Source organism: Mustelus asterias, chromosome 2 (assembly GCF_964213995.1).
Source record: "Mustelus asterias chromosome 2, sMusAst1.hap1.1, whole genome shotgun sequence".
Lineage (NCBI taxonomy): Eukaryota > Metazoa > Chordata > Chondrichthyes > Carcharhiniformes > Triakidae > Mustelus > Mustelus asterias.
The window spans coordinates 139,360,216-139,382,358 of record NC_135802.1 but is presented as its reverse complement, the minus strand read 5'-3'; the positions used below and the strand labels follow the sequence as shown (position 1 = coordinate 139,382,358).

General features: G+C 43.5%; 1 protein-coding gene across 8 annotated transcripts in view; it reads left to right on the top strand.

Annotated features, from left to right (window-relative positions):
- LOC144511763 (engulfment and cell motility protein 1) overlaps positions 1-22,143 on the top strand; it is a 275,624-nt gene that overhangs the window by 143,492 nt on the left and 109,989 nt on the right. For all 8 annotated transcript variants that reach the window (XM_078242020.1, XM_078242065.1, XM_078242047.1 and 5 more), the window contains 3 exons: positions 996-1,118; positions 3,965-4,093; positions 11,094-11,198. In XM_078242020.1, coding sequence (XP_078098146.1) covers positions 996-1,118; positions 3,965-4,093; positions 11,094-11,198 — 357 coding nt within the window. The remainder of the gene's footprint in view (positions 1-995; positions 1,119-3,964; positions 4,094-11,093; positions 11,199-22,143) is intronic.

Genomic DNA, 22,143 nt, shown 5'->3' with positions numbered 1-22,143 from the left:
ACGGCCTAGAATAATTCCATGGCCTCATCCTGGGTCTAGACAGTCCACAGAGGTTACCATAGAATCCCTACAGTGCAGAAGGAGGCCATTTGGCCCATCGAGTCTACACCGACCACAATCCCACCCAGGCCCTACTCCCATAACCCCACGTATTTACCCTGCTAATCCCCTGACACTAGGGTCAATTTAGCAAGACCAATCCACCTAACCTGTACATCTTTGCACTGTGGGAGAAAACCAGAGCACCTGGCGGAAACCCACGCAGACGCGGGGAGAACGTGCAAACTCCACACACACACTGACCCAAGCCAGGAATTGAACCCGGGTCCCTGGTGCTGTGAGGCAGCAGTACTAACCACTGTGCCATCGTGCCGCCCCAGTCAGTTTTGGATTAGGGTACCCGCATTTACGAAGTGACTTTCATGACTTCAGACTGAACAAAGGACTTTACAGCTAATGAAGTACTTATCACTGACAAGGCACCAGGTTTGAGTTGGTTTGTGGTGATTTAGAGAAAGCTTTAGTACTGGCACTAGTTGGCTTTAGTACTGGCACTAGAGTAGCAAAATAAATCACCCAGGGTTTCTGCTCCTGACCACTATTTGTTGGTCTCAGCTGGACAGCTATTGTATGTCCACGCTAGACTGAGTTGCGATGCTCCCTCCGTTTGAACAGTCTTCAAACACTCACTGTCTAGACTTGCATGTGAAGACCGCCCACTTGGTTAAAATGCCAGAAGGCAGATGGAGTCTATTGAACCAGAGTCAGTGAATCAGTGCACCCAAGAGAAAAGCGAAGCAATGTGTGCTGAGAACGAAATGGGTATATGTATTAAAAAAAACACAAAAATACAAACACAATATAATTTGTGCCCTGCATTAGCTAAGATGCTATTCTTTCTGCCCATATGCCATGCTCATCAGGGGTAGTGTAGAAGAAGATGGATTATGAATGAACTGCTGTTTTCTATAATGGAAATTCTTTCTATGTAACAGCATGTTATTCGTGGAAATCGAACCATTCAGACTGAAATGGCCCACCAGCTGTACGTCCTTCAAGTGCTGACATTTAATCTTCTGGAAGACCGGATGATGACGAAAATGGATCCACAGGATCAAGTGAGTATTTTTTTTCTACATTTGCACTAATAGGAGAGATCTACAAGATGATTACAAGGCCCCAATACTGTTCCAATTAGTGCCAGCTAGAGATGTGCTTGGAAGCTTTCTTGCACCAGCTGTTGTTTGCTGTTCAAAGTCTTGTACTACTAACTGTAGCAAATGATTTTGAACTCAGCTAGCTCCCACAGCCTACAAATACAGGGATTTTAAAAACTCATTCTCGGGGCAGGCAGACAAGGCCACCATTTATTGCCCATCCCTCGATGTCCTGAGAAAGCAATGGGGTGGTGAGCTGCCTTCTTTAACCTCTATGTGGCTTGCTAGGCTATTGCAGTGGGCAGTTAAGAGTCAACCATGTTGGTTGTGGATCAGGAGTCATATTTAGGCCAGACTGGGTAAGAACAACAGGTGTCTGAAATAACTCCTCAGAGGCCTGTGTCCCTTCACCAGATTCTCTTTATTTACAAACTCACTTCCACTCCCAAAAATGCTTCAGGTACAAAGTCAGAATCCGAAGCGTCGGAAGCCCTGACCCTCCCATATATAATATAGTTATATACAGGTGAGGCTCCCTGATTGGACAGGCAATTATGACCTCAATCAGGGAGCTCGTATTTCAAAAGACCAATTTCATGGACCTCGTTGAAGTCATTACAGTTTCCGCTTCTTGTAATTTGTGAGCTAGCTGAGTTTTTACAACAGCTTCACTTTTTACTTATGCTTATTTCCAGATTTTACTTCCAATTCAAACTGTCCCGGGCCTCTGAATTAACATAACCACTGCATTACTGTATTCATGGTGGGACAGAACATAAAGCCATTAGTTGTTAGTGATCATTGATTGGGCAGTTTTGCACAGAGAAATAGATAGTGTTGGAAAATGAGTTGAGTGTACGTTCAGGTATTGGGCTGTGCAGGGAAATCTTTGTCTTGAGGAAAGGGTAGCCCATGTTATACATGACCTGAGCATGTTTATTGCTGTTTGATGAATGATATAGAATCTACAGCACAGGAACAGGCCATTTCACCCTTTTGTTTTATGCTGACGTTTATGCAGCACACAAGGCATTTCCTGCCATCCTCCCTCCAATGCTATCATTTTAGTCCTTTCTCCCCAATGCACTTATTTAATTTTCCCTTCAGGCATCTATACTATGTGGAGGAAAGGAAGGAGTTATTTTACTTGCTAGTTCTCAATTTCATAAGCACAAAATATACATTATTTCTCCCCTAAAGAAGGCAGTCAAGGTTTAATGTAACCACCAGAATCAAGACAAACGGATTAAATTTGTTCAAGCTACACTTCAGTTTGTCAGTCTGAATAAAGACTTTAGTGCTGTAGAGTTCACTGAATAATCAACGAGTTTGTTTTCACCCAGAAACATGGAAATAATCCCTTGTCATGTTGCTGCATGCCTTTGGCTATCTTGCTGGGAAGCCGACATGAGTTCAGCAGCAAAGAGGTATCCAAATACCTTAATTGTTCGAGGAAAATGAAAGAGAAACACATCCCCCAGTGACAGGGCAGAGCGAAGAGGGAAGGTTGGGAGAAACTTCAGCTTTGGTAGGAGATGAGGAGGAGGAGCTCTTTAATATCAAGGGTACTAAATTGGATGGATAAGATTGGAAAGCATTGTTCCAAACTGAAACTTGACTGTAGGGCAAAGGGATGTACAAGCTCGAAAAATCTCAGAATTGACGTCAGATAATGCTTCATGCAAAGAGCGATGAATGTCCAGAATAATCTTTTGAAAGAAAACAGATGCTGCGAGGGAGAAACTGTACTCTTTGAATGACCCAACGACCCCTTTGACTTGTGCTAGTCTTTGTGAATAGTTAGGGTAATTTTTTTTGACTTGAACAAGTGTTTGGCCAGTTCCAAAGGTCTGATGTTGTCACTGCCTCTACATCCCCCCCTTCACATTCCACACTGTAGAAAGGAGTAATGACGAAGCTGTAATCTAATTGAGCACTCAATGATTGAGGACTATGAGAATGGTTTGTGTGAGTGTTGTATGCTAAATAGCAGCCTCCTTTCATAGCTTCCTCCTGTTGGTTATTATTTGAAATAACCTAAAACTACAATGATGTATTAAAGTGGGTTTGCTGGAACTGTATGAGGCTAACGTTGTTCATCTCAACTAGCAACATTTATATATGGTGCAGTGGTAAACTGGTGCGATAATTTGGAACATTTCTGAAGTCTGGGTTTGATCCCATTGTAGATTGATGGGCTAGCAGTCCCCTTCTCTTGCTGAAAGGACCCCAACAAGGGGAATTAGCAGGGTGGGATTCTGGGGATAAGGCCTGGGTGTAATTGTTGTCGGTGCTGGCTTGGTGGGCTGAATGGCCTCCTTCCGCACTGTAGAGATTCTATGAAAATGAATGTTGGTAACCTCAATCCAGCGTGGTCCTGTAGCACTAGTTTGGCACATTTCAACACCAAGCACCCTGCAGCTGGCCTGTACTGCACAAGACTCATGAATCAGATTTAAGCTCGTCACATCCCAAAAGTAGAATTATCCCACGTTTGGCACTGAAGCCACCTAGCTTGATGACCATAAGAGGCTAACCGAAATTTATATTTAAGTAAGTGTGTCAGATTGGTGCCAGAGCTTGGCAATGTTGATGCACGGTTGATGCAAAACAGCTTTTGTTATACTTTTTTTTAACCTCGTTGACTTTCTGCAACATAATGACAACTAATTCTGGGTGCTCTGAGAAGAATACTGACGGTCATGGTGCAGAGATATACTCTGTGACTAATTGCGCAGGTAATCTTGAGCCATGAAATTTGTTTAATTCTATTTAACTGATGGTCTGCTTCTTGCTTCCTATTACAGTCCCAAAGGGATATCATATTTGAGCTGCGCAGGATTGCGTTTGACGCTGACTTGGAACCTACTAACAGCGGCAGTATTGAGAAGCGGAAGTCCATGTACACAAGAGATTATAAAAAGCTGGGCTTCATTGTGAGTATGCCCCTCCATTGAGAAAACACTCCAAAAGGTAGAAATCATCGGGTTGCTTTAAGAGACCGGGATTTTTGAGAGCCATTTGTCCTCCATTTTGAACTTCTCTGTTCAGAGTTCTCTTCTTTCTGAAATTAGAATCCGGATTCTACAAATTGGACAAGTTCCCAGTGCTTAAAGGGGAATTGACCAGCAAACCCATTAAATTTCGCCCCCCTCCCTCCTTGTATGTTAATCCCGCAACTAGATAGCCCCCTTTTTGCAAAATGTCAGATATATTGTCTATATTTATTTCCTGTTGCTTTTTTTATCCCAATACCCATTATGGGACGGTGTGTGATGGGGAAGGCATCTGCTTGGCTGAAAATTGGCTTTGAAAGCTGGTTTGAGCCCAACGAAGTGTTTTAATTCTTCAGATTGACTTGGCTGTTTTATATATACAAATAGGCCAATCATAGAGTAGAAACATAGAATCTCTGCAGTGTGGGAAGAGGTCATTCGGCCCATCGAGCCTGCACCGACAACAATCTTACCCAGGCCCTATCCCCGTAACCCCACTTGCTAATCCCCCTGACACTAAGGGGCAATTTAGCATGGCCAAACAACCTAACTCGCACATCTATGGACCGTGGGAGGAAACCGGAGCACCCAGAGGAAACCCATGCAGACATGGGGAGAGCATGCAAACTCCATACAGACAGTGAACCGAGGCCAGAATTGAACCTGGGTCCCTGGCGCTTTGAGGCTGCAGTGCTCACCACCGTGCTGCCGGTATCCCACTTACACAAACCAGGAAAGTTTATAGCAGGATTAAAACAGAATGTGCTGGAAATACTCAGCAAGTGGCACAGCATCTGGAGAGAGAAACAGGACTAACATTGGCCTTTTGCCTGACCTGGAGAAAGTTAGAGATGTAACAGGTTTTAAGCAAGTAATAATGGGCATGCAGGTTGGAATATTTTCAATATTCTAGCAATTTCATTTTAAACTTTCAATTTAATTTCCATTATTGTTAACGTTTGCCGTGCCACAGACCTTAAAGCATCTCTAGCTTTTCTTCAACCCCCCCCAGTTCTGGCAAACAGTCGTCAACCTGAAACGTTGACTCTGTCTCTCTCTGCATAGATGCTGCCTGACCCGCTGAGTATTTCCAGCATTTTCTGATTCTGTTGCAACTTTCCAGCATCCACAATATTTTGTCTCTGTACAAAGGCTGTGCCAACTTGATTCATCCTATCTGTGATGCTGGCAGCCCAGGTTTGGCTGGATAAGATTGCTGGTCCGTGACATGGTGAGAGTTAATAATGCAAATTAAATTGGAAGTTTAAAATAAAATGCCCTTAGAGTAATCAGAGCCCAACTATGTGCACTCGTGGGCCCTTGGATTCTTGGCAATTATCACCAAAGCTAAGAATGCCACATTAATTCAGATCCATTTCCAAGAATAAATTAGATCTGGTTTTGTTTATTACTATGAGATAGCTTTTATCTCGCCTTTTGTATTTAATTTCTATGCTGGCTGTTTAATTTTTCTTTATTATGTCTCAGCATTCGCTACATTAATTATTTGAACTATTTTGCATTTTTTTTGATGATTCATATCAGTTTTAATTTCAGTATTGTGCAGCCCTTTCATTTTTCCACATGCACACTTTGATTTTGACTGCAGACCGAGGGCTCCCCACTGCTAATGCATTAATGTCCAGCTGCTTTTGTGACTTAGTTAGGGTTCTGAGAAGATTAATTTTGTACAAGACGCAAACTGATGAGTATCCAGAATTGGCATGATGGCTATTGCCGAAGGGCATATCTTTCAGCGTCTCACTTGTAAGGAGAAACTAACAGTTTGTCAGTGTCGTGCTGAGTGTAACTGTCTGTTTCTTTTCACACAAAGCTTGTTTGGTGGATGACCTACATTCCTTAGTCGCTTTTGTTACTTCGCTCAGTTCTGAGTTTTAACTCCACCTGTTCAAATATGAGATTAACGAAAGGAATCTGTAAAATTATCATTTTAACTTATATGGGGAGGCGATGGCCTAGTGGTATTACCGCTAGATTATTAATCCAGCAACTCAGCTAATGTTCTGAGGACCTAGGCAAATGCTGGGACTTAAATTCAGTATAAAAAATATATGTGGAATTAAGAATCTACTGATGACCATGAAACCATTGTCGATTGTTGGGAAAACCCATCTGATTCACTAATGCCCTTTAGGGAAGGAAATCTGCTGTCTTTACCTGGTCTGGCCTACATGTGACTCCAGAGCCACAGCAGTGTGGTTGAATCTCAACTGCCCTTGGGCAACTCGGGATGGGCAATAAATGCTGGCCAGCCAGCGACGCCCATGTCCCACACATGAATAAAAATAAATTATAATGCCCATAAAATCTGGTGGTAAAAATGGGGACATTTTAATTGTATAATTTTTATTCCCCCTCACCTTTCTCTCCTTAATTGGAGGACTCTTGTTAGGGTGTTGTTTCATAGCTGTAGGGACCACTATAGGGTCTCAATCTAGTGGCCAATTCATTATGTGTGAACCTAAGCATTTGTATGGCAGGATAAGAAGATTAAGACCAGCGGCGGGACCATTCTGAGTGTTCTAATGCCAAAGAGCGACCTCCTCCTTACATTGACTTTCACCAAGGTCTAGCTATAACTGTAATGCTACATTCTGTACTCTCTCATTTTCTTCTCTATGAACGGTATGCTTTGTCTGCATAGCGCGCAAGAAACTATTTGTATGTTAGTACATGTGACAATAATAAATCATATCAAAGTCACCATGCTGCATTCGTGCGGAGGATGAAGTGATTTCTGGATAAAAATGACAAGCATGGTGAGAGAAAAATTAGAAAAGAGACAAAAACCGTTGCTTAAACCTGAATACAGCATAGTTTATATTCCAATGCTTGGTCCAAATTTTTCTGTTGGTGGTGATGGAATGGCATTCACCATTCAACTGAATAGAAGAAGAGATCATAGAAGCCTACAGTGCAGAAGGAGGCCATTCAGCCCATCTGTCCTGTACCGACAACAATCCCACCCAGGCCCTATCCCCATAATCCCATGTATTTACCCGTCTAATCCCCCTGACACTAAGGGGCAATTTAGCCAATCCACCTAACCTGCACATCTTTGGCGTGTGGGAGGAAACCAGAGCGCTCGGAGGAAACCCACGCAGACATAGGGAGGGACGTGCAAACTCCACACTGAATTGAATCTGGGTCTCTGGCGCTATGAGGCCGCAGTGCCAAACACTGTGCCACCGTGTCAATCACTGAAGCTGCCCATCAAGTTTTCTTTAGCTTCTTGGTAGAGATTTGCACTGAGTTAGTAGTATTTCGCTCCTGCGTCTGACTTCTCTGACCCATGCCACTCCTCAATTGATGTGACTCTGCATGGGATACATTATCTCCATCCAGCCCCAAGCCCCCTTATAGCTCTTGACCTCTTCAACTTTCGATGCAATAAGCCACTTCATTCTCCCCCATTGGCTTTCCTGTGCACTCCACTTCCACGGGACAGTTGTTAGTTCTGTTCCTAACTGTTGCTTCATAGTGACCACATTTCCTGCAATGATTTCCTCTTGTCCAGCATGGTCACTCCCTGCTAGTAGGGAGCCTCCGCTACCATCTGCATTATCAGTGTCTCAGCTTAAATCTTTGTCACTGGCCTGGTTTCCATGGCTACTGCTGTGCTGTCTGACCACCTATCGGGATGACCCAGAGCCTCTCTCAGTTAAACGGCCGTGTAAAATTTTCCCCGTGGATCTTTAATGCATGTCTTCCTTAGATCCCTTTAAATTCTGAAACTCGATCTTTAGAATGTTTAACCAGAAACTTTGATCTCTGTATGCAGTTGTGTAAAACCAATTGGAGGTAATATTTGATAGGACATGCTTGACCTTTTCCAGGGAAATGAACAAGGAATTGAAGTGCACATTTGACATTTCAAATTTTAGCTGTTGACATTTCATTGTTTTAATAAGGAGAGTTTTGAGAATTGCATCGTGACATTTTTTGAAATTTAGCTCGAATCTGATAATGCCGGAAGGGAATGGAAGCCTTAAGATAAATAATATAACTTGTAGAAATAGTTTCCAGTTTTTAGAAATGGTCGCAGAGCTATTGACCAAATTCACATTTAGGTCATAAGATATAGAAGCAGAATTAGACCATTCAGCCCATTGAGTCCTCTGCACCATTCAATCATGGCTGATAAATTTCTCAAACCCAATCTCCCACTTTTTCACTGTAACCTTTGATCCCCTTACCAATCAAGAACCTATCTATCTCTCTCTTAAATATATTCTGACCTGGCCTCCACAATCTTCTGTGGCAATGAATTCCATAGATTCACCACCCGCTGGCTAAAGAAATTATTCCTTTTGTCACTTTTATTTGCACTAAACACAAAGCACCTGCTTTTTGTCATGATTTTTAAATATTTCAAATTTCAGTCATTTTTATATGGTGAAGATTCTCAGTAAGTTAGAATTCACTGATTTGATTTGACTTATTATTGTCACGTGTATTAGTATACGGTGAAAAGTGTTTTTTCTTGCGCTATACAGACAAAATAACAGGTCACTGTCAGCAACTTTAGGCAAGGGGCATATATGCAGTGGATATTCAAAGGTTATTGTCGGAGTTGCTTAGCTTCACGATAATGGTATCACACTGTCTGCCTCACCTATGAAATGTACTGAATGTTGTGAAATTGCTGTTTCTTCACTGTGAGCTTGCCACAATGCTGCGTTTTGTCCTTTCTGTCCAAGTACCCGTTTCCAAAATGTGATACATTTTCATTGCAACCAATCAACCTCTCCAGTTCTGAAAATTGACTCTTACAAGAGTTCCATCATGCTTTAGTTGTTGGCGGTTTTAAAAGGTCACCTTTAATTCATTTTAAAGTTTATTTTTCCTTGCTGTCCCTTTTCCTCTTGATCCAATCTTCTTTTCCCTCTATTATTTCTGTTTCTGTACCTGAATTCACCCAGCCTAATTTACATTTTCTTCTTACTCCTTGCAGTGTTATTTTCAGAATCCTTAAGTCTGTTGGTTATGGAGATAATGTTGCTTGTTCTGTTCACTCAGGTCCTGGCTGCCCTGTTACACTTGTTGGAAACTTAACAGCTCTCACTTAGTGATCTGCCACGGGGTATATTAAAACACCTTAATCATCATAGGCTGCCTTGTTACAGCAAATGATAACCCACAATTGCATTCCGCATATGACTTTTCTGTCGTCCCTTTATGATATCTTGCATTACCCTTCCTTAAATGTAGAACTCAGATTATTTTATTTATTTTATGAATTTCTCCTTTGCTCTACTGCCTTTTCCAATAGCCCTTGAAAATTACCAATAACGTTTGAATGTAGCTGTGATTCTAAGTCGAGACTTAAAGTTTTAAAGTTTATTTATTATTGTCACAAGTAGGCTTACATTAACACTGCAATAAAGTTACTGTGAAAATCCCCAAGTCGCCACACTCCGGCACCTGTTCGGGTACACTGAGGGAGAATTTAGCATGGCCAATTCACCTAACCAGCATGTCTTTCGGACTGTGGGAGGAAACCGGAGCACCGGCGGAAACCTGCACTGACACGGGGAGAATATGCAGACTCTGCACAGACAGTGACCCAAGCCGGGAATCGAACCCGGGTCCCTGGTGCTGTGAGACTGATGTGGAGATGCCGGCGTTGGACTGGGGTGGGCACAGTAAGAAGTCTCACAACACCAGGTTAAAGTCCAACAGGTTTATTTGGTAGCAAATACCATAAGCTTTCGGAGCGCTGCCCCTTCGTCAGATGGAGTGAAAATCTGTTCTCCAACAGTGCACAGAGACACAGAAATCAAGTTACAGAATACTAATTAGAATGCAACTTGATTTCTGTGTCTCTGTGCACTGTTGGAGAACAGATTTTCACTCCATCTGACGAAGGGGCAGCGCTCCGAAAGCTTATGGTATTTGCTACCAAATAAACCTGTTGGACTTTAACCTGGTGTTGTGAGACTTCTTGCTGTGAGACTGCCAGAGATGTACAAATATGGTTTGTTTGTTGTACTTATGGCTGCGTAGACAAGAATGGATCTAGGCTTGCCTCAGGTGTGGTGACCAAGTGTTCCAAAAATACTATAGCCCACAGTTAATCAGTACAACATAAGCAGGCAATCTGTTCTTAGATCTATTGTTCACTGATAAGGAGTTGGTGGCAGTGGGAATCGCAGCCTCCCAACTTCTTGTATTTATAAACTTAGAAAAATTTCTGTGGATAAGCATTGGACAAAGGTATTCTTCTAATATATTTTTTAAGAGGAAGGTTTCAAAGGGGGAAATGAGGAGACAATGTTTACACATTGTGCTGTTGATGAACTGAAGTGCACTGTCTGAAAAGGTGGCAGAAGCAGATTCAATATCAACTTTCAAAAGTTGGGTGGCACTGTGGCACAGTGGTTAGCACCGCTGCCTCACAGCGCCAGGGACCTGGGTTCGATTCCCGGCTTGGGTCACTGTCTGTGCAGAGCCTGCACGTTCTCCCCGTGTCTGCGTGGGTTTCCTCCGGGTGCTCCGGTTTCCTCCCACAGTCCAAAAGACGTGCTGGTTAGGTACATTGGCCATGTTAAATTCTCCCTCAGTGTACCTGAACAGGCGCTGGAGCGTGGCGACTAGGGGATGTTCACAGTAACTTCATTGCAGTGTTGATGTAAGCCTACTTGTGACACTAATAAATAAAAACAAAAGGGAAGTGAATAAATACTTGAATGGCTCTGAGGAAAGAGCCAGCACAGGCATGATGGAATAAATGGCCTTCTCCTATGCTGTCTGATTCCGTGCTTTATTTATGAATGTGATCCACCTGACCTGTGTGATCAGAAGCTTATTTTACTTGCTCAGTTTTTGGTATGATTGCTGGTGGATAAGACTCAGAACAGCTGCTTGTTTGTGAGCTGGAGTTCTGTTTGTAAACTTTTCCTTTCTTCCCCCAATCTAGAATCATGTGAATCCAGCCATGGATTTTACTGAGACTCCACCGGGAATGCTGGCCCTTGACAACATGCTGTACTTTGCCCAGCACCACCAGGATGCCTACATCAGGGTAAGACCTCCATTTGATGTTATTTGTGGGCAGACATCCTGGATCTTTGCACTGCTGACTGATGCCATGTACATGGATCTGGGATACAATAAGGAGGAGGTTATGTTTTAGCAGTACAGAGCTTTAGTCAGACCCTATCTCGAGGATGTCTTCAGTCTTGGGCACCATATGGGAGGGGGTGCAGCGTAGATTCACCAGAATAATACTGGTGAGGAAATTAAGTTACAGCAACTATGGCAGACAGCTCTGAAAGCAAGAATGGAAAGTGCTTATGTGCAGACAAAGCCTTCGTGAGGTCAGTGGTTGCTTATTCAGAGAAGTGACTAATCTCACCTTGTGTCAGTTTCTTAAACGCTATGTTCCCTGTCATGGCCATAGGAATCAAAGATAAATACAAGAATTCATATCAAAAACAAGATATGGTGACATATTATGCTAATGATGGATTAGAAGGGGATGGTTTTCTATTAGATAAGAAAGGACAAAAAGTTATACTATGATTGGTGGACTATGTATGTAAATTAAGGATTAGGAAGTTGCTCGTTTCTCATTTGCTATAATGAACTCTGACTGCAATACATCTGTATGAATCGACAGAACACCTAGCAGTGTATTCCACTGTATGTGTGTTCTCCTCAAGTACAAGTAATAAAGCTTGGAAGATTGAGTACTCTTAGTGCCATAGTGTTGATTGTACTCAAATCAACAACACTGGAGATTGCAACGTTAAATTACAAACATGTCTTGCATAAGCTTGACGTGTATTCCCTCTCTAAGTGAATTCTAAATTGAGGTGTTCGAAATAAAAGAAGGACTAGATCGGATGGATACAGAGAAATTATTTACTCTGATGTGGTAATCAGCATTGAGAGGGCAGAATGTTAAAATTAAAACCAGGCCATTCACAAGCAGAAGCTGGACATGCTTTTTCCACACAAACGGGCGGTGGTAATCTCAAATTCTCTCCTCTAAAAGGCTGTGAATCCCGGGAGAATTGGTGCTTTCTGAGGTGGATGGGTTTTGTTTGTTAGGTTATGGTGTTGAGGGTAATTAAAGGTGAAGTGCAAATCAGCCATGACCTAATTGAATGATGGAGTAAGCTCGAAGGGTTCCTGTGCATAATTTGTTTAAATACCGGCTGGATCTCTGCAGTTCAGATGCATTGTATTTGCATCATTTGTTTCTTTATCAGAACTGGTATTGTCTCTCTGCCATACCAGAGCTACTTCAGATCACTGTCCTGAACATAGTTAAATCAAATTACATACTGCACAGAAACGGGCCATTTGGTGCATCTGCTCAGTGCTGGTGTTTATATTTTACACAAGATTCCTTTCACTCTACTTTGTCTGACCCTATTTGCACAACCTTCTATCCCTTTAGGGTGGCACAGTGGTCAGCACTGCTTCCTCACAGCACCAGGGACCCGGGTTCAATTCCGGCCTTGGGTTATTGTCCGTGCGGAGTTTGCACGTTGTCCCCGTCTTTGCGTGGGTTTCCTTTGGATGCTCCGGTTTCCTCCCACACTCCAAAGGATGTACAGGTTAGGTTGATTGGCCATGATGAATTGCCCATAGTGTCAGGGGGATTCGCAGGGTAAATATGTAAGATTAAGGGGACAGGGCCTGGTTGAATTACTGTTGCTGCAGGCTCGATGGGCTGAATGGTCTCCTTCTGCATGTAGGGATTCGATAATTTCCCCCTTGGGTACTGACCGAGTTGATCCTTAATGCTATGCTAATCATCTCACCATTTCATATGGTATCGACCTCCACGTTCCCGGCATAAAAGCAAAAACTGAAGTGGGAGAATCCATCAAAGAAAGTCATGCAGTGTTGGTCTGAGGAATCGGATGATATCCTATGGGACTGCTTGGAGTCAGTGGACTGGTCAGTATTTAAAAACTCTGCAAGCAGCCTGAATGAGTACACCATTACAGTAACTGACTTCATTAGTAAGTGTGCAGAAGACTGTGCCAAAAAAACAAATCCGTGTGTTCCCCAACCGGAAACCATGGATGAACAGGGATATCCACTGCTTACTGAAGTCCAGGTCTGAGACATTCAAGTCAGGCAACACTGACCTATACAAGAAAGCCAGATACAATCTAAGCAGATCCATCAAAGATGTCAAAAGACAGTACTGGACCAAGTTAGAGTCCCAGGCTAGCCACACCGACCCTCGCAGACTGTGGCAAGGTCTGCAAGACATAACAGGCTACAAGATGAAGGCATGTAAAATCACCGGCCCCAGCGCACCCCTCCCTGATGAGCTCAATGCATTCTACGCCCGTTTTGAGCAAGAGGTCAGCAAGAGCATGCCCTCCACCCTGGAAGCCCTGGATGAATCTGTATCTGGAGTCACCATAGCAGATGTCAGAGCAGCTTTCTTGAAGGTCAACCTACGGAAAGTGACTGGCCCGGATAGGGTACCCAGACATGCACTCAGATCCTGCATGGATCAGCTGGCCAGGGTATTCACAGACATCTTCAACCTTTCTTTACAACAATCTGAGGTCCCTATCCGCTTCAAGAAGACAACCAGCATCCCGGTATCTAAGAAAAACCTAGCAGCGTGCCTTCATGACTATCAGCCGGTGGCTCTGACATCCATCATCATGAAGTACTTCGAAAGGTTAGTCATGGCACGAATCAATTCCAGACTCCCGGACTACCTGGATCCACTACAGTTTGCCTCCCGGCGCAACAGGTCCACAGCAGATGCTATTTCCCTGGCCCTACACTCAACCCTGGAACACCTAGATAACAAGGACACCTATGTCAGACTGCTATTTATTGACTACAGCTCAACCGTCAACACCATTATTCCCACGAAACTCATCTCCAAACTCCATGGCCTGGGCCTCAGCACCTCCCTCTGTGACTGGATCCTGAACTTCCTAACTCACAGGCCACAATCAGTAAGGATAGGCAACAGCACCTCCTCCACGATCATCCTCAACACCGGTGCCCCACAAGGCTGTGTTCACAGCCCCCTACAATACTCCTTATACACCTATGACTGTGCAGCCAAATTCCCCTCCAATTCGATTTTCAAGTTTGCTGACGACACCACCGTAGTGGGTCGGATCTCAAACAATGACAAGACAGAGTACAGGAAAGAGATAGAGAATCTGGTGAACTGATGCGGCAACAATAATCTCTCCCTCAATGTCAACAAAACGAAGGAGATTGTCATCGACTTCAGGAAGCATAAAGGAGAACATGCCCCTGACTACACCAATGGGGAAGAAGTAGAAAGGGTCGAGAACTTCAAGTTTCTAGTTGTCCAGATTACCAACAACCTGTCCTGGTCCCCCATGCTGACATAGTTAAGAAAGCCCACCAACACCTCTACTTTCTCAGAAGGCTAAGGAAATTTGGCATGTCAGCTATGACTCTCATCAACTTTTACAGATGCACCATAGAAAACATTCTTTCTGGTTGTATCACAGCTTGATATGGCTCCTGCTCTGCCCAAGACCACAAAGAACTACAAAAGGCGTGAATGTAGCCCAATCCATCATGCAAACCAGCCTCCCATCCATTGACTCTGTCTACACTTCCCGCTGCCTCGGCAAAGCAGCCAGCATAATTAAGGACCCCACGCACCCCGAACATTCTCTCTTCCACTTTCTTCCTTCGGGAAAAAGATACAAAAGTCTGAGGTCACGTAGCAACCGACTCAAGAACAGCTTCTTCCCTGCTGCTGTCAGACTTTTGAATGGACTTACCTTGCATTAAGTTGATCTTTCTCTACACCCTAGCTATGACTGTAAGACTACATTCTGCACTCTCTCGCTTCTTTCTCTATGAACGGTATGTTTTGTCTGTATAGCGCGCAAGAAACAATACTTTTCACTGTATGTTAATCCATGTGACAATAATAAATCAAATCAAATCAGAGCTCTGACCGCTCTCTCGGTAACAACCTTTCTTCTGTACTCCTTGTTGAATTTTTGGCAGCTACCTTATCTAATGACCCCTAATTTTGGACAGCACCTATCCCATAAGAAATATCTAATTTATGCTGTATCAAACCCCTTAACCTGTTACAGATCTGTAAAATTGTGATTCCTCAGCTTCCCTGTGTTAATAATTTATAAGCTGTTCTCGAAATGTGACTCATTGGTACTACAAACATAAAATATAGTTTGGAATCCATTAGTGTCCTGATAACATCAGTAATTGTTAGGGCCAGTGTACCAGCATTAATGAGCGATCTATTTATTACATTATTGCACATGCCTTTTTTATGTAAAAGAAAAGGTTAGCAGTTAGAAATTGACTACTGAGTAGGTTGATGGACTTGTCGTGATAGGTGGCAGGACAATGGAGAATGAGTGATAGCCAACAGCTACACTAAGGGAGGCACAGTGGCACAGTAGTTAGCACTGCTGCCTCGCAACGCCAGGGAAACCGAGTTCAATTCCTGGCTTGGGTCACTGCCTGTGTGGAGTTTGCACATTTTCCCTGTGTCTGCGTGGGTTTTCTCCGGGTGCTCTGGTTTTCTCCCACAGTCCAAAGATGTGTGGGTTAGGTGGATTGGCCATGCTAAATCACCCCTTCGTATCAGGGGGATTAGCTAGGGTAAATACATGAGGTTAGAGGGATAGAGCCTGGGTGGGATTGTGGTCGGTGCAGACTCGATGGGCCGAATGGCCTCCTTCAGCATTGTAGGATTCCATTATCATGTGGAAACCTGTAGCCCATATGTAGAGACTATTGGTCTGAGGTCTGCAGAGGTAGAGGAGCTTCTTCAAGCTAAGTTGTCAGGGCTGACATTTTTGTGTTAAAGTTTATTTATTAGTTACAAGTAAGACTTACATTAACACTGCAGTGAAGTTACTGTGAAATTCCCCTAGTCGCCATATTCCGGCGCCTGTTCGGGTCAATGCACCCTAACCTGCACATCTTTGGACTGTGGGAGGAAACCGGAGCACCCGGAGGAAACCCACGCAGACACGGGGAAAACATGCAAGCTCCACACAGACAGTGACCCAAGCTGGGATTCGAACCCAGGTTCATGGCCTTGTGAGGCAGCAGTGCTAACCACTGTGTCACCGTGCTGCCCTTGTGTGTGCGTGTGTAATGGGTGACTTGCTTTGGCAATTTCGTATCCGCGTGGGTTCAGTATTATCGCAGTTTGATGCTGCACGTATGGACTAGGTGACAGACAGCCCCTTGAAGTACTAAAGAAGGGCCTGTCTATTTGGAGATGGCATCATACTGCTCAGGCTCAGTTTTGGATTGGTTTGCTGCTATCTTTTTAATCATCATGCATGAAAGATGAGCTTCAAAACAAAACGAACGGCTGTGTATAATTGTGCTTAGTGCACAAGCTCATGAAATTTGGAGCATGAAACCAGGTCGCTGTGAGCATTGTTTCCGTGCTAGTATTCATTGAGTTCTGTATTTGTTGTTTTTTTTTTGTAAAAAATCATCTGAAGATTCCAAAATGAATAAAGGGAGAGAAACTAAATTACAATTTAAATGCTTTGCTCAGAGACTGTTGCGAGGAAGCCCACGGTTTCATAATGCCAATCATCCTTTTATTATGTTGTGATTTAAAGGAAAATATATCATTTGAAGGCTATTAAATATTCAGAATTTATATCTGTAAAAATCTCTCAATCTGTGGATGGAAAGGATAGGATTGGATGAGGTCCTTTGATGACTGCAGCTCCTTTTCATCAAATTAGCTTTCCTTCAGACTGCCCGAGGGTAATTTTCCACCGCATTTTGTCATTGCATGAGTTTCTCCACCATCAGCATGCTCTTGAAAAGTTAGCCTTGTTTGCCGATTTAAACCTGAAGAAAAATCTTTTTAACAACCCTTTTATAAATTCACTTAACAAGAGCATTCGTGATGCAACAAACTCGCTCATTAAATAAATGTAAAACTTGCACATGAATAGTGAAGGCCAGAATGAATTGGTTTCTTTTGTTCTGCTTTCCACTACCTCGTGATGAACAAAACAAGTCGATAGTGAAAACCCCTTTGACAGACACACGATAAGAATGTGACAAATAGGTGCTGGCTCAATTCAAGTGGCTCCCGAGCCTGCTGTGTCATTCAGTAAGAATGTGGGTGTCACCTCAACTCTGCTTCCTGCCCCATTTCCACGTTCTTTGATTCCCTTAATCTCCAAAAATCAATCAGTTTCAGCCTTGAACATATTCAACCGCTGAGCCCTGGAGAATTCCAAAGATTCACAATCTTCCCAGTGAAGAGATTTCTCCACAGCCCAGTCTTCAATTGCTGATCCCTTATCCTCAGATTACAACCCCTAATATCAGAAGCTGCAGCCAGGAGAAACAGCCTCGCAGCATCTACTCGCCAAGAATTTTATACGTTTCACCAGATCACTTCTCATTCTTACAAATGTGTAGAATGTAGACCCATTCTCTTCAATCTCTTCTCAAAGGGCAATGCTGTTTGGCTGACCAATATCCCCTTCTGGTCATTTTTGACTTGTATCTCTGTCTTCCCACCTGCCCAATTCTCAGCACAAGTTGCTTCATGTGCATTTATTCTATCTCGGGTGTCTGTTGAGTTTCACGGAGTGGGTAAAATCCTCCTGCTCACAATACCAGGATGAAATTAAGAAAGAGTTTTTACAATAACTTGATGGGTCACTAGCAGCCTGCATTAACTCTGGTCAACTGGTAATTCCAACTGGTCCCATGTCATTCCAGAAGCCAGGCCTCATAGTCCGAGATTACTCAAGGCATGTTTTAAAAAATTCATTCGTGGGACATGGGTGTCGCTGGCTGGCCAGCATTTATTGCCCATCCCGAGTTGCCCTTGGAGGGCAGTTGAGAGTCAACCACATTGCTGTGGTTCTGGAGTCACATGTAGGCCAGACCAGGTAAGGACAGCAGATCTCCTTCCCTCAAGGACATTAGTGAACAAGATGGGTTTTTCCGACAATCGACAACGGTTTCATGGCCATCAGTAGATTCTTAATTCCAGGTATTTTTTTATTGAATTCAAATTCCACCATCTGCCGTGGTGGCATTCGAACCCGGGTCCCCAGAACATTAGCTGAGTTTCTGGATTAATAGTCTAATGATGATACCACTAGGCCATCGCCTCCCCACATTGGAACCTTAGATATATTTTAGCTTTGCTGTTTCTTCAATTATTGCTGTACATAATAAAAATTTAGAGCCCGGACTTTTGCACCCAGGAAGCTCTGGGCAGAGGTGCTTTCGGAAAAGGATGTTTCGTTCTTCGCACAGTCTTCAAGGGTCACCGTCCACAGTTGAGACTTTCAGCTTGCACAAATAATCTGTGATCACCAGCAGTGCCACAAATTCATCCCCTGCAGCAGTTACATCTGACTGAACAACCGTTATATATTCTGCCCTTTTCATTTTGGTAAAAGTTACATCGAATGTTTAGGGAGCTGGAAGAATGTTACGCTAATCCATAATAATAACTGTAGAGATCTGCGGCTGCTGGCGATAGTTTTTGATTCCCTTTATCCCCGTTTGAAATACAGGACAAAGGAGTGATTTTGGGAGCCACTCAAACCAAGTTCGAACCAAGAAAGCCAGGTTTTACTCATTTTTACATTTATTTTCTGAGTGAAAGGGACCAAACATAAGCCTTCTAAATCAACCACACTGCAGTTTCAATAAGTGTCTCAAGGGCGGCACGGTGGCACAGTGGTTAGCACTGTTGCCTCACAGCGCCAGGGACTCTGGTTCAATTCCCGGCTTGGATCATTGTCTGTGATCCGAGTCTGCACGTTCTCCCCGTGTCCGCATGAGTTTTCTCTGGGTGCTCCGGTTTCCCCTCTCAATCCGAAAGACGTGCTGGTTAGGTGCATTGGCCATGTTAAATTCTCCTTCAGTGTTCCCGAACAGGCGCCGGAGTGTGGCGACTTTCATTGCAATATTAAGCCTTTATTAACTTCATTGCAATGTTAATGTAAGTCTTCTTGTAACACTAATAAATAAACTTTATCTGTGTTCAAGTAAATACATATAAATGTATCAGGTCCATATCCCAGTTTCATTCAAAAAAGCCACATTATGTTGTGAATCATCACACATGTTTGTGAGAAGTATTTGCAAATTGGATATCCCTACTGATCATTTCCATGGACACTAGCTGGCACACACCACTGGTCATGTAGACAATTTGTTAATCACATTTCATTATTTTATTGAGAGATACCCAAATTTAATTTCAGAAGAGAAAAGGAAATAGTGGCTAACAGCCTGATCTTTTAATTGCCAACTTTAAAATGTCTCTCTCTAATTTGTGCTAACAGCGATGGAGGAACACGTAGCTAGCAGCATTGCTCATGAGGACCGTTAATTATACAAGTGACACGATAGGCTCACTGTCTGTTTTGGTGAGAGAGGGAGCAAGTTGCAATCAATAAGAAGAAAGCACAGTTCCAGCTTTATCGCTGCTTGCAGACTTTGAGTTGCATGTTATTCATTGTAGATTCTTCTGACAGTTTTGTCACCGCAACTCCCAAGTTTCCCGTTCCTTATAAAAGAAACATTGAGTTATTGGCGCAGATTCAAGTCACTAGAATGGTGTGTTAATTGTATAGTAATTGTGTTTCATTGAGTGAAGGTATTGGGTATTTATTGCAGTTTCACTTGAGCACATATAAAGAGACACTTATTGAAACTGCAGTGTGGTTGATTTAGGAGGCTTATGTTTGCACCTTTCACCCTGTTAATAAATGTAAAAATGAGTAAAACCTGGCTTTCTGGATTCGAACTTGGTTTGAGTGGCTCCCAAAATCACTCCTTTGTCCTGTGTTTCAAACGGGGATAAAGGGAATCAAAAACTATCGCCAGCAGCAGCAGATCTCTACAGTTATTATTATGGATTAGCGTAACATTCTTCCAGCTCCCTAAACATTCGATGTAACTTTTAGCAAAACGAAAAGGGCAGAATATATTCGGGCGGTTCGGTCAGATGTAACTGCTGCAGGGGTCGCAGTATGTCATTGCCTCTGGACAGAGAATAAAGCAAGGGGAAAACTTTGAAACTTTTGATATTCAGACTGGATTTAGAACATTGCCATTGAATTGCTTTATAATGTCAGTAAGCGAGAACAATCCTGATCCATGTTCCGCCTGCACTTGTGCTGCCAAAACTCCCTGGTCGCCCTGGCATTTCCAGTAATTAAAGATAAATTTCCTTAGACACTGCTGCTAGCAACTTGGAAGAAAAATGAACGGGACATTAATTTAGTGTATTTTTAAGATTAGTGTATCGATTCATAGATTGCTGCAACACTGAAGAAGCCTATTCAACCCATCGTGCCTGTGATCGAGTTATTAAGGGATATGCAGTGAACGCTGTCCTTGCCAGTGATATCTACACATCCACCATAGATCATCATAGAATCCCTATAGTGCAGTAGGAGACCATTTGGCCCATCGAGCCTGCACCAACTCTTCAACAGAGCATCTCTTACCCAAGCCCATCCCTGTGACCCCACATGTTTACCCCACTAATCCACCTAACCTGCACATCTTTAGACTGTGGGAGAAAACTGGAGCACCCGGAGGAAACCCACACAGACACGGAGAATGTGCAAACTCCACACAGACAGTCACCCAAGGCTGGGATTGAATCTGGGTCCCTGGAGCTGTGAGGCAGCAGTGCTACTACTGTGCCAACGTGCCAACCCCATAAACAATTAATTCAATTAGTCTCCCTGAAGCGCTCTTTGTCTGTATTCCTAATGTATTCTCCCTCCATGTACTTAAGCCTTGAATTTGCTTCCGTCGCTCTTTCAGGCATTGCATTCGAGATGAATCAGCAGCAGAACTGTTCTCAATCACAACCTGTAACCTCATGGCCCGGCATTTTCCCCCACTTTACCATTACCATCAAGATGGGGCGCAGCCCGGGTCAATGAAGAGCACAGGAGGAGCCACCAGGGGCAGCAGCAGGCATGCCTAAAAATGAGGCATCAACCTGGCGATGTTTCAAAACTGGACCACTTGTGTGCCAACCAACGGACGCACGATGCGATAGAGCCAAGCGATTCCACAGCCAACCGATCAGATAGCGTGGTGGCATAGTGGCTAACACTGCTGCTTCACAGCGCCAGGGACCCGGGTTCGATTCCCGGCTTGGGTCACTGTCTGTGCGGAATCTGCACATTCTCCCCGTGTCTGCATGGGTTTCCTCCGGGTTCTCCAGTTTCCTCCCACAGTCCAAAGATGTGCTGGTTAGGTGCATTGGTCATGCTAAATTCTCCCTCACTGTAACCGAACAGGTGCTGGAGTGTGGCGACTAGGGGATTTTCACAGTAACTTCATTGCAGTGTGAATGTAAGCCTACTTGTGACAAATAAACTAACTTTTAGCTCCGCAGTCCTGCCACATCCGGTCTTGAATGGTAGTGGACAATTAAGCAACTAACTGGAGGAAGAGGCTTCACAAATTTCACAATTCTCAGTAACGGGGAAGGCCAGTACATCAGTGCAAAGTGCAATGATGAAGCATTTGCTGCCATCTTCAGCCAGAATTGCCAAGAGGGTAATCCATCCAGGCCTCCTCTGAAGTTCCCAAGCATCATAGATGTCAGTCTTCAGCTAATCCAATTCACTTCAGATGACATCAAGAAATGGCTGAAGACACTGGATACTGCAAAGGCTTTGGGCCCTGACGCTATTCTAGCAATATTACTGAAAACATGAGCTCCAGGACTGGCTGTTCCAGCACAGCTAGAAACATTGACATCTCCCCAACAACCTGAATACTTGCCCAGTCCAAAAAAGCAGGACAAATCCAATCTGGTCAACTACCACCCCATCAATCCACTCGTGACTGTCATTAAAGTGATGGGAGGTATTGTCGACATTGCTGTCAAACGGCATGTACTCAGTAATAACCTGCTGATTGATGCTCAGTTTGAGTTCAGCCAGGGCCACTCAACTGAACTGGACGAGTCATAT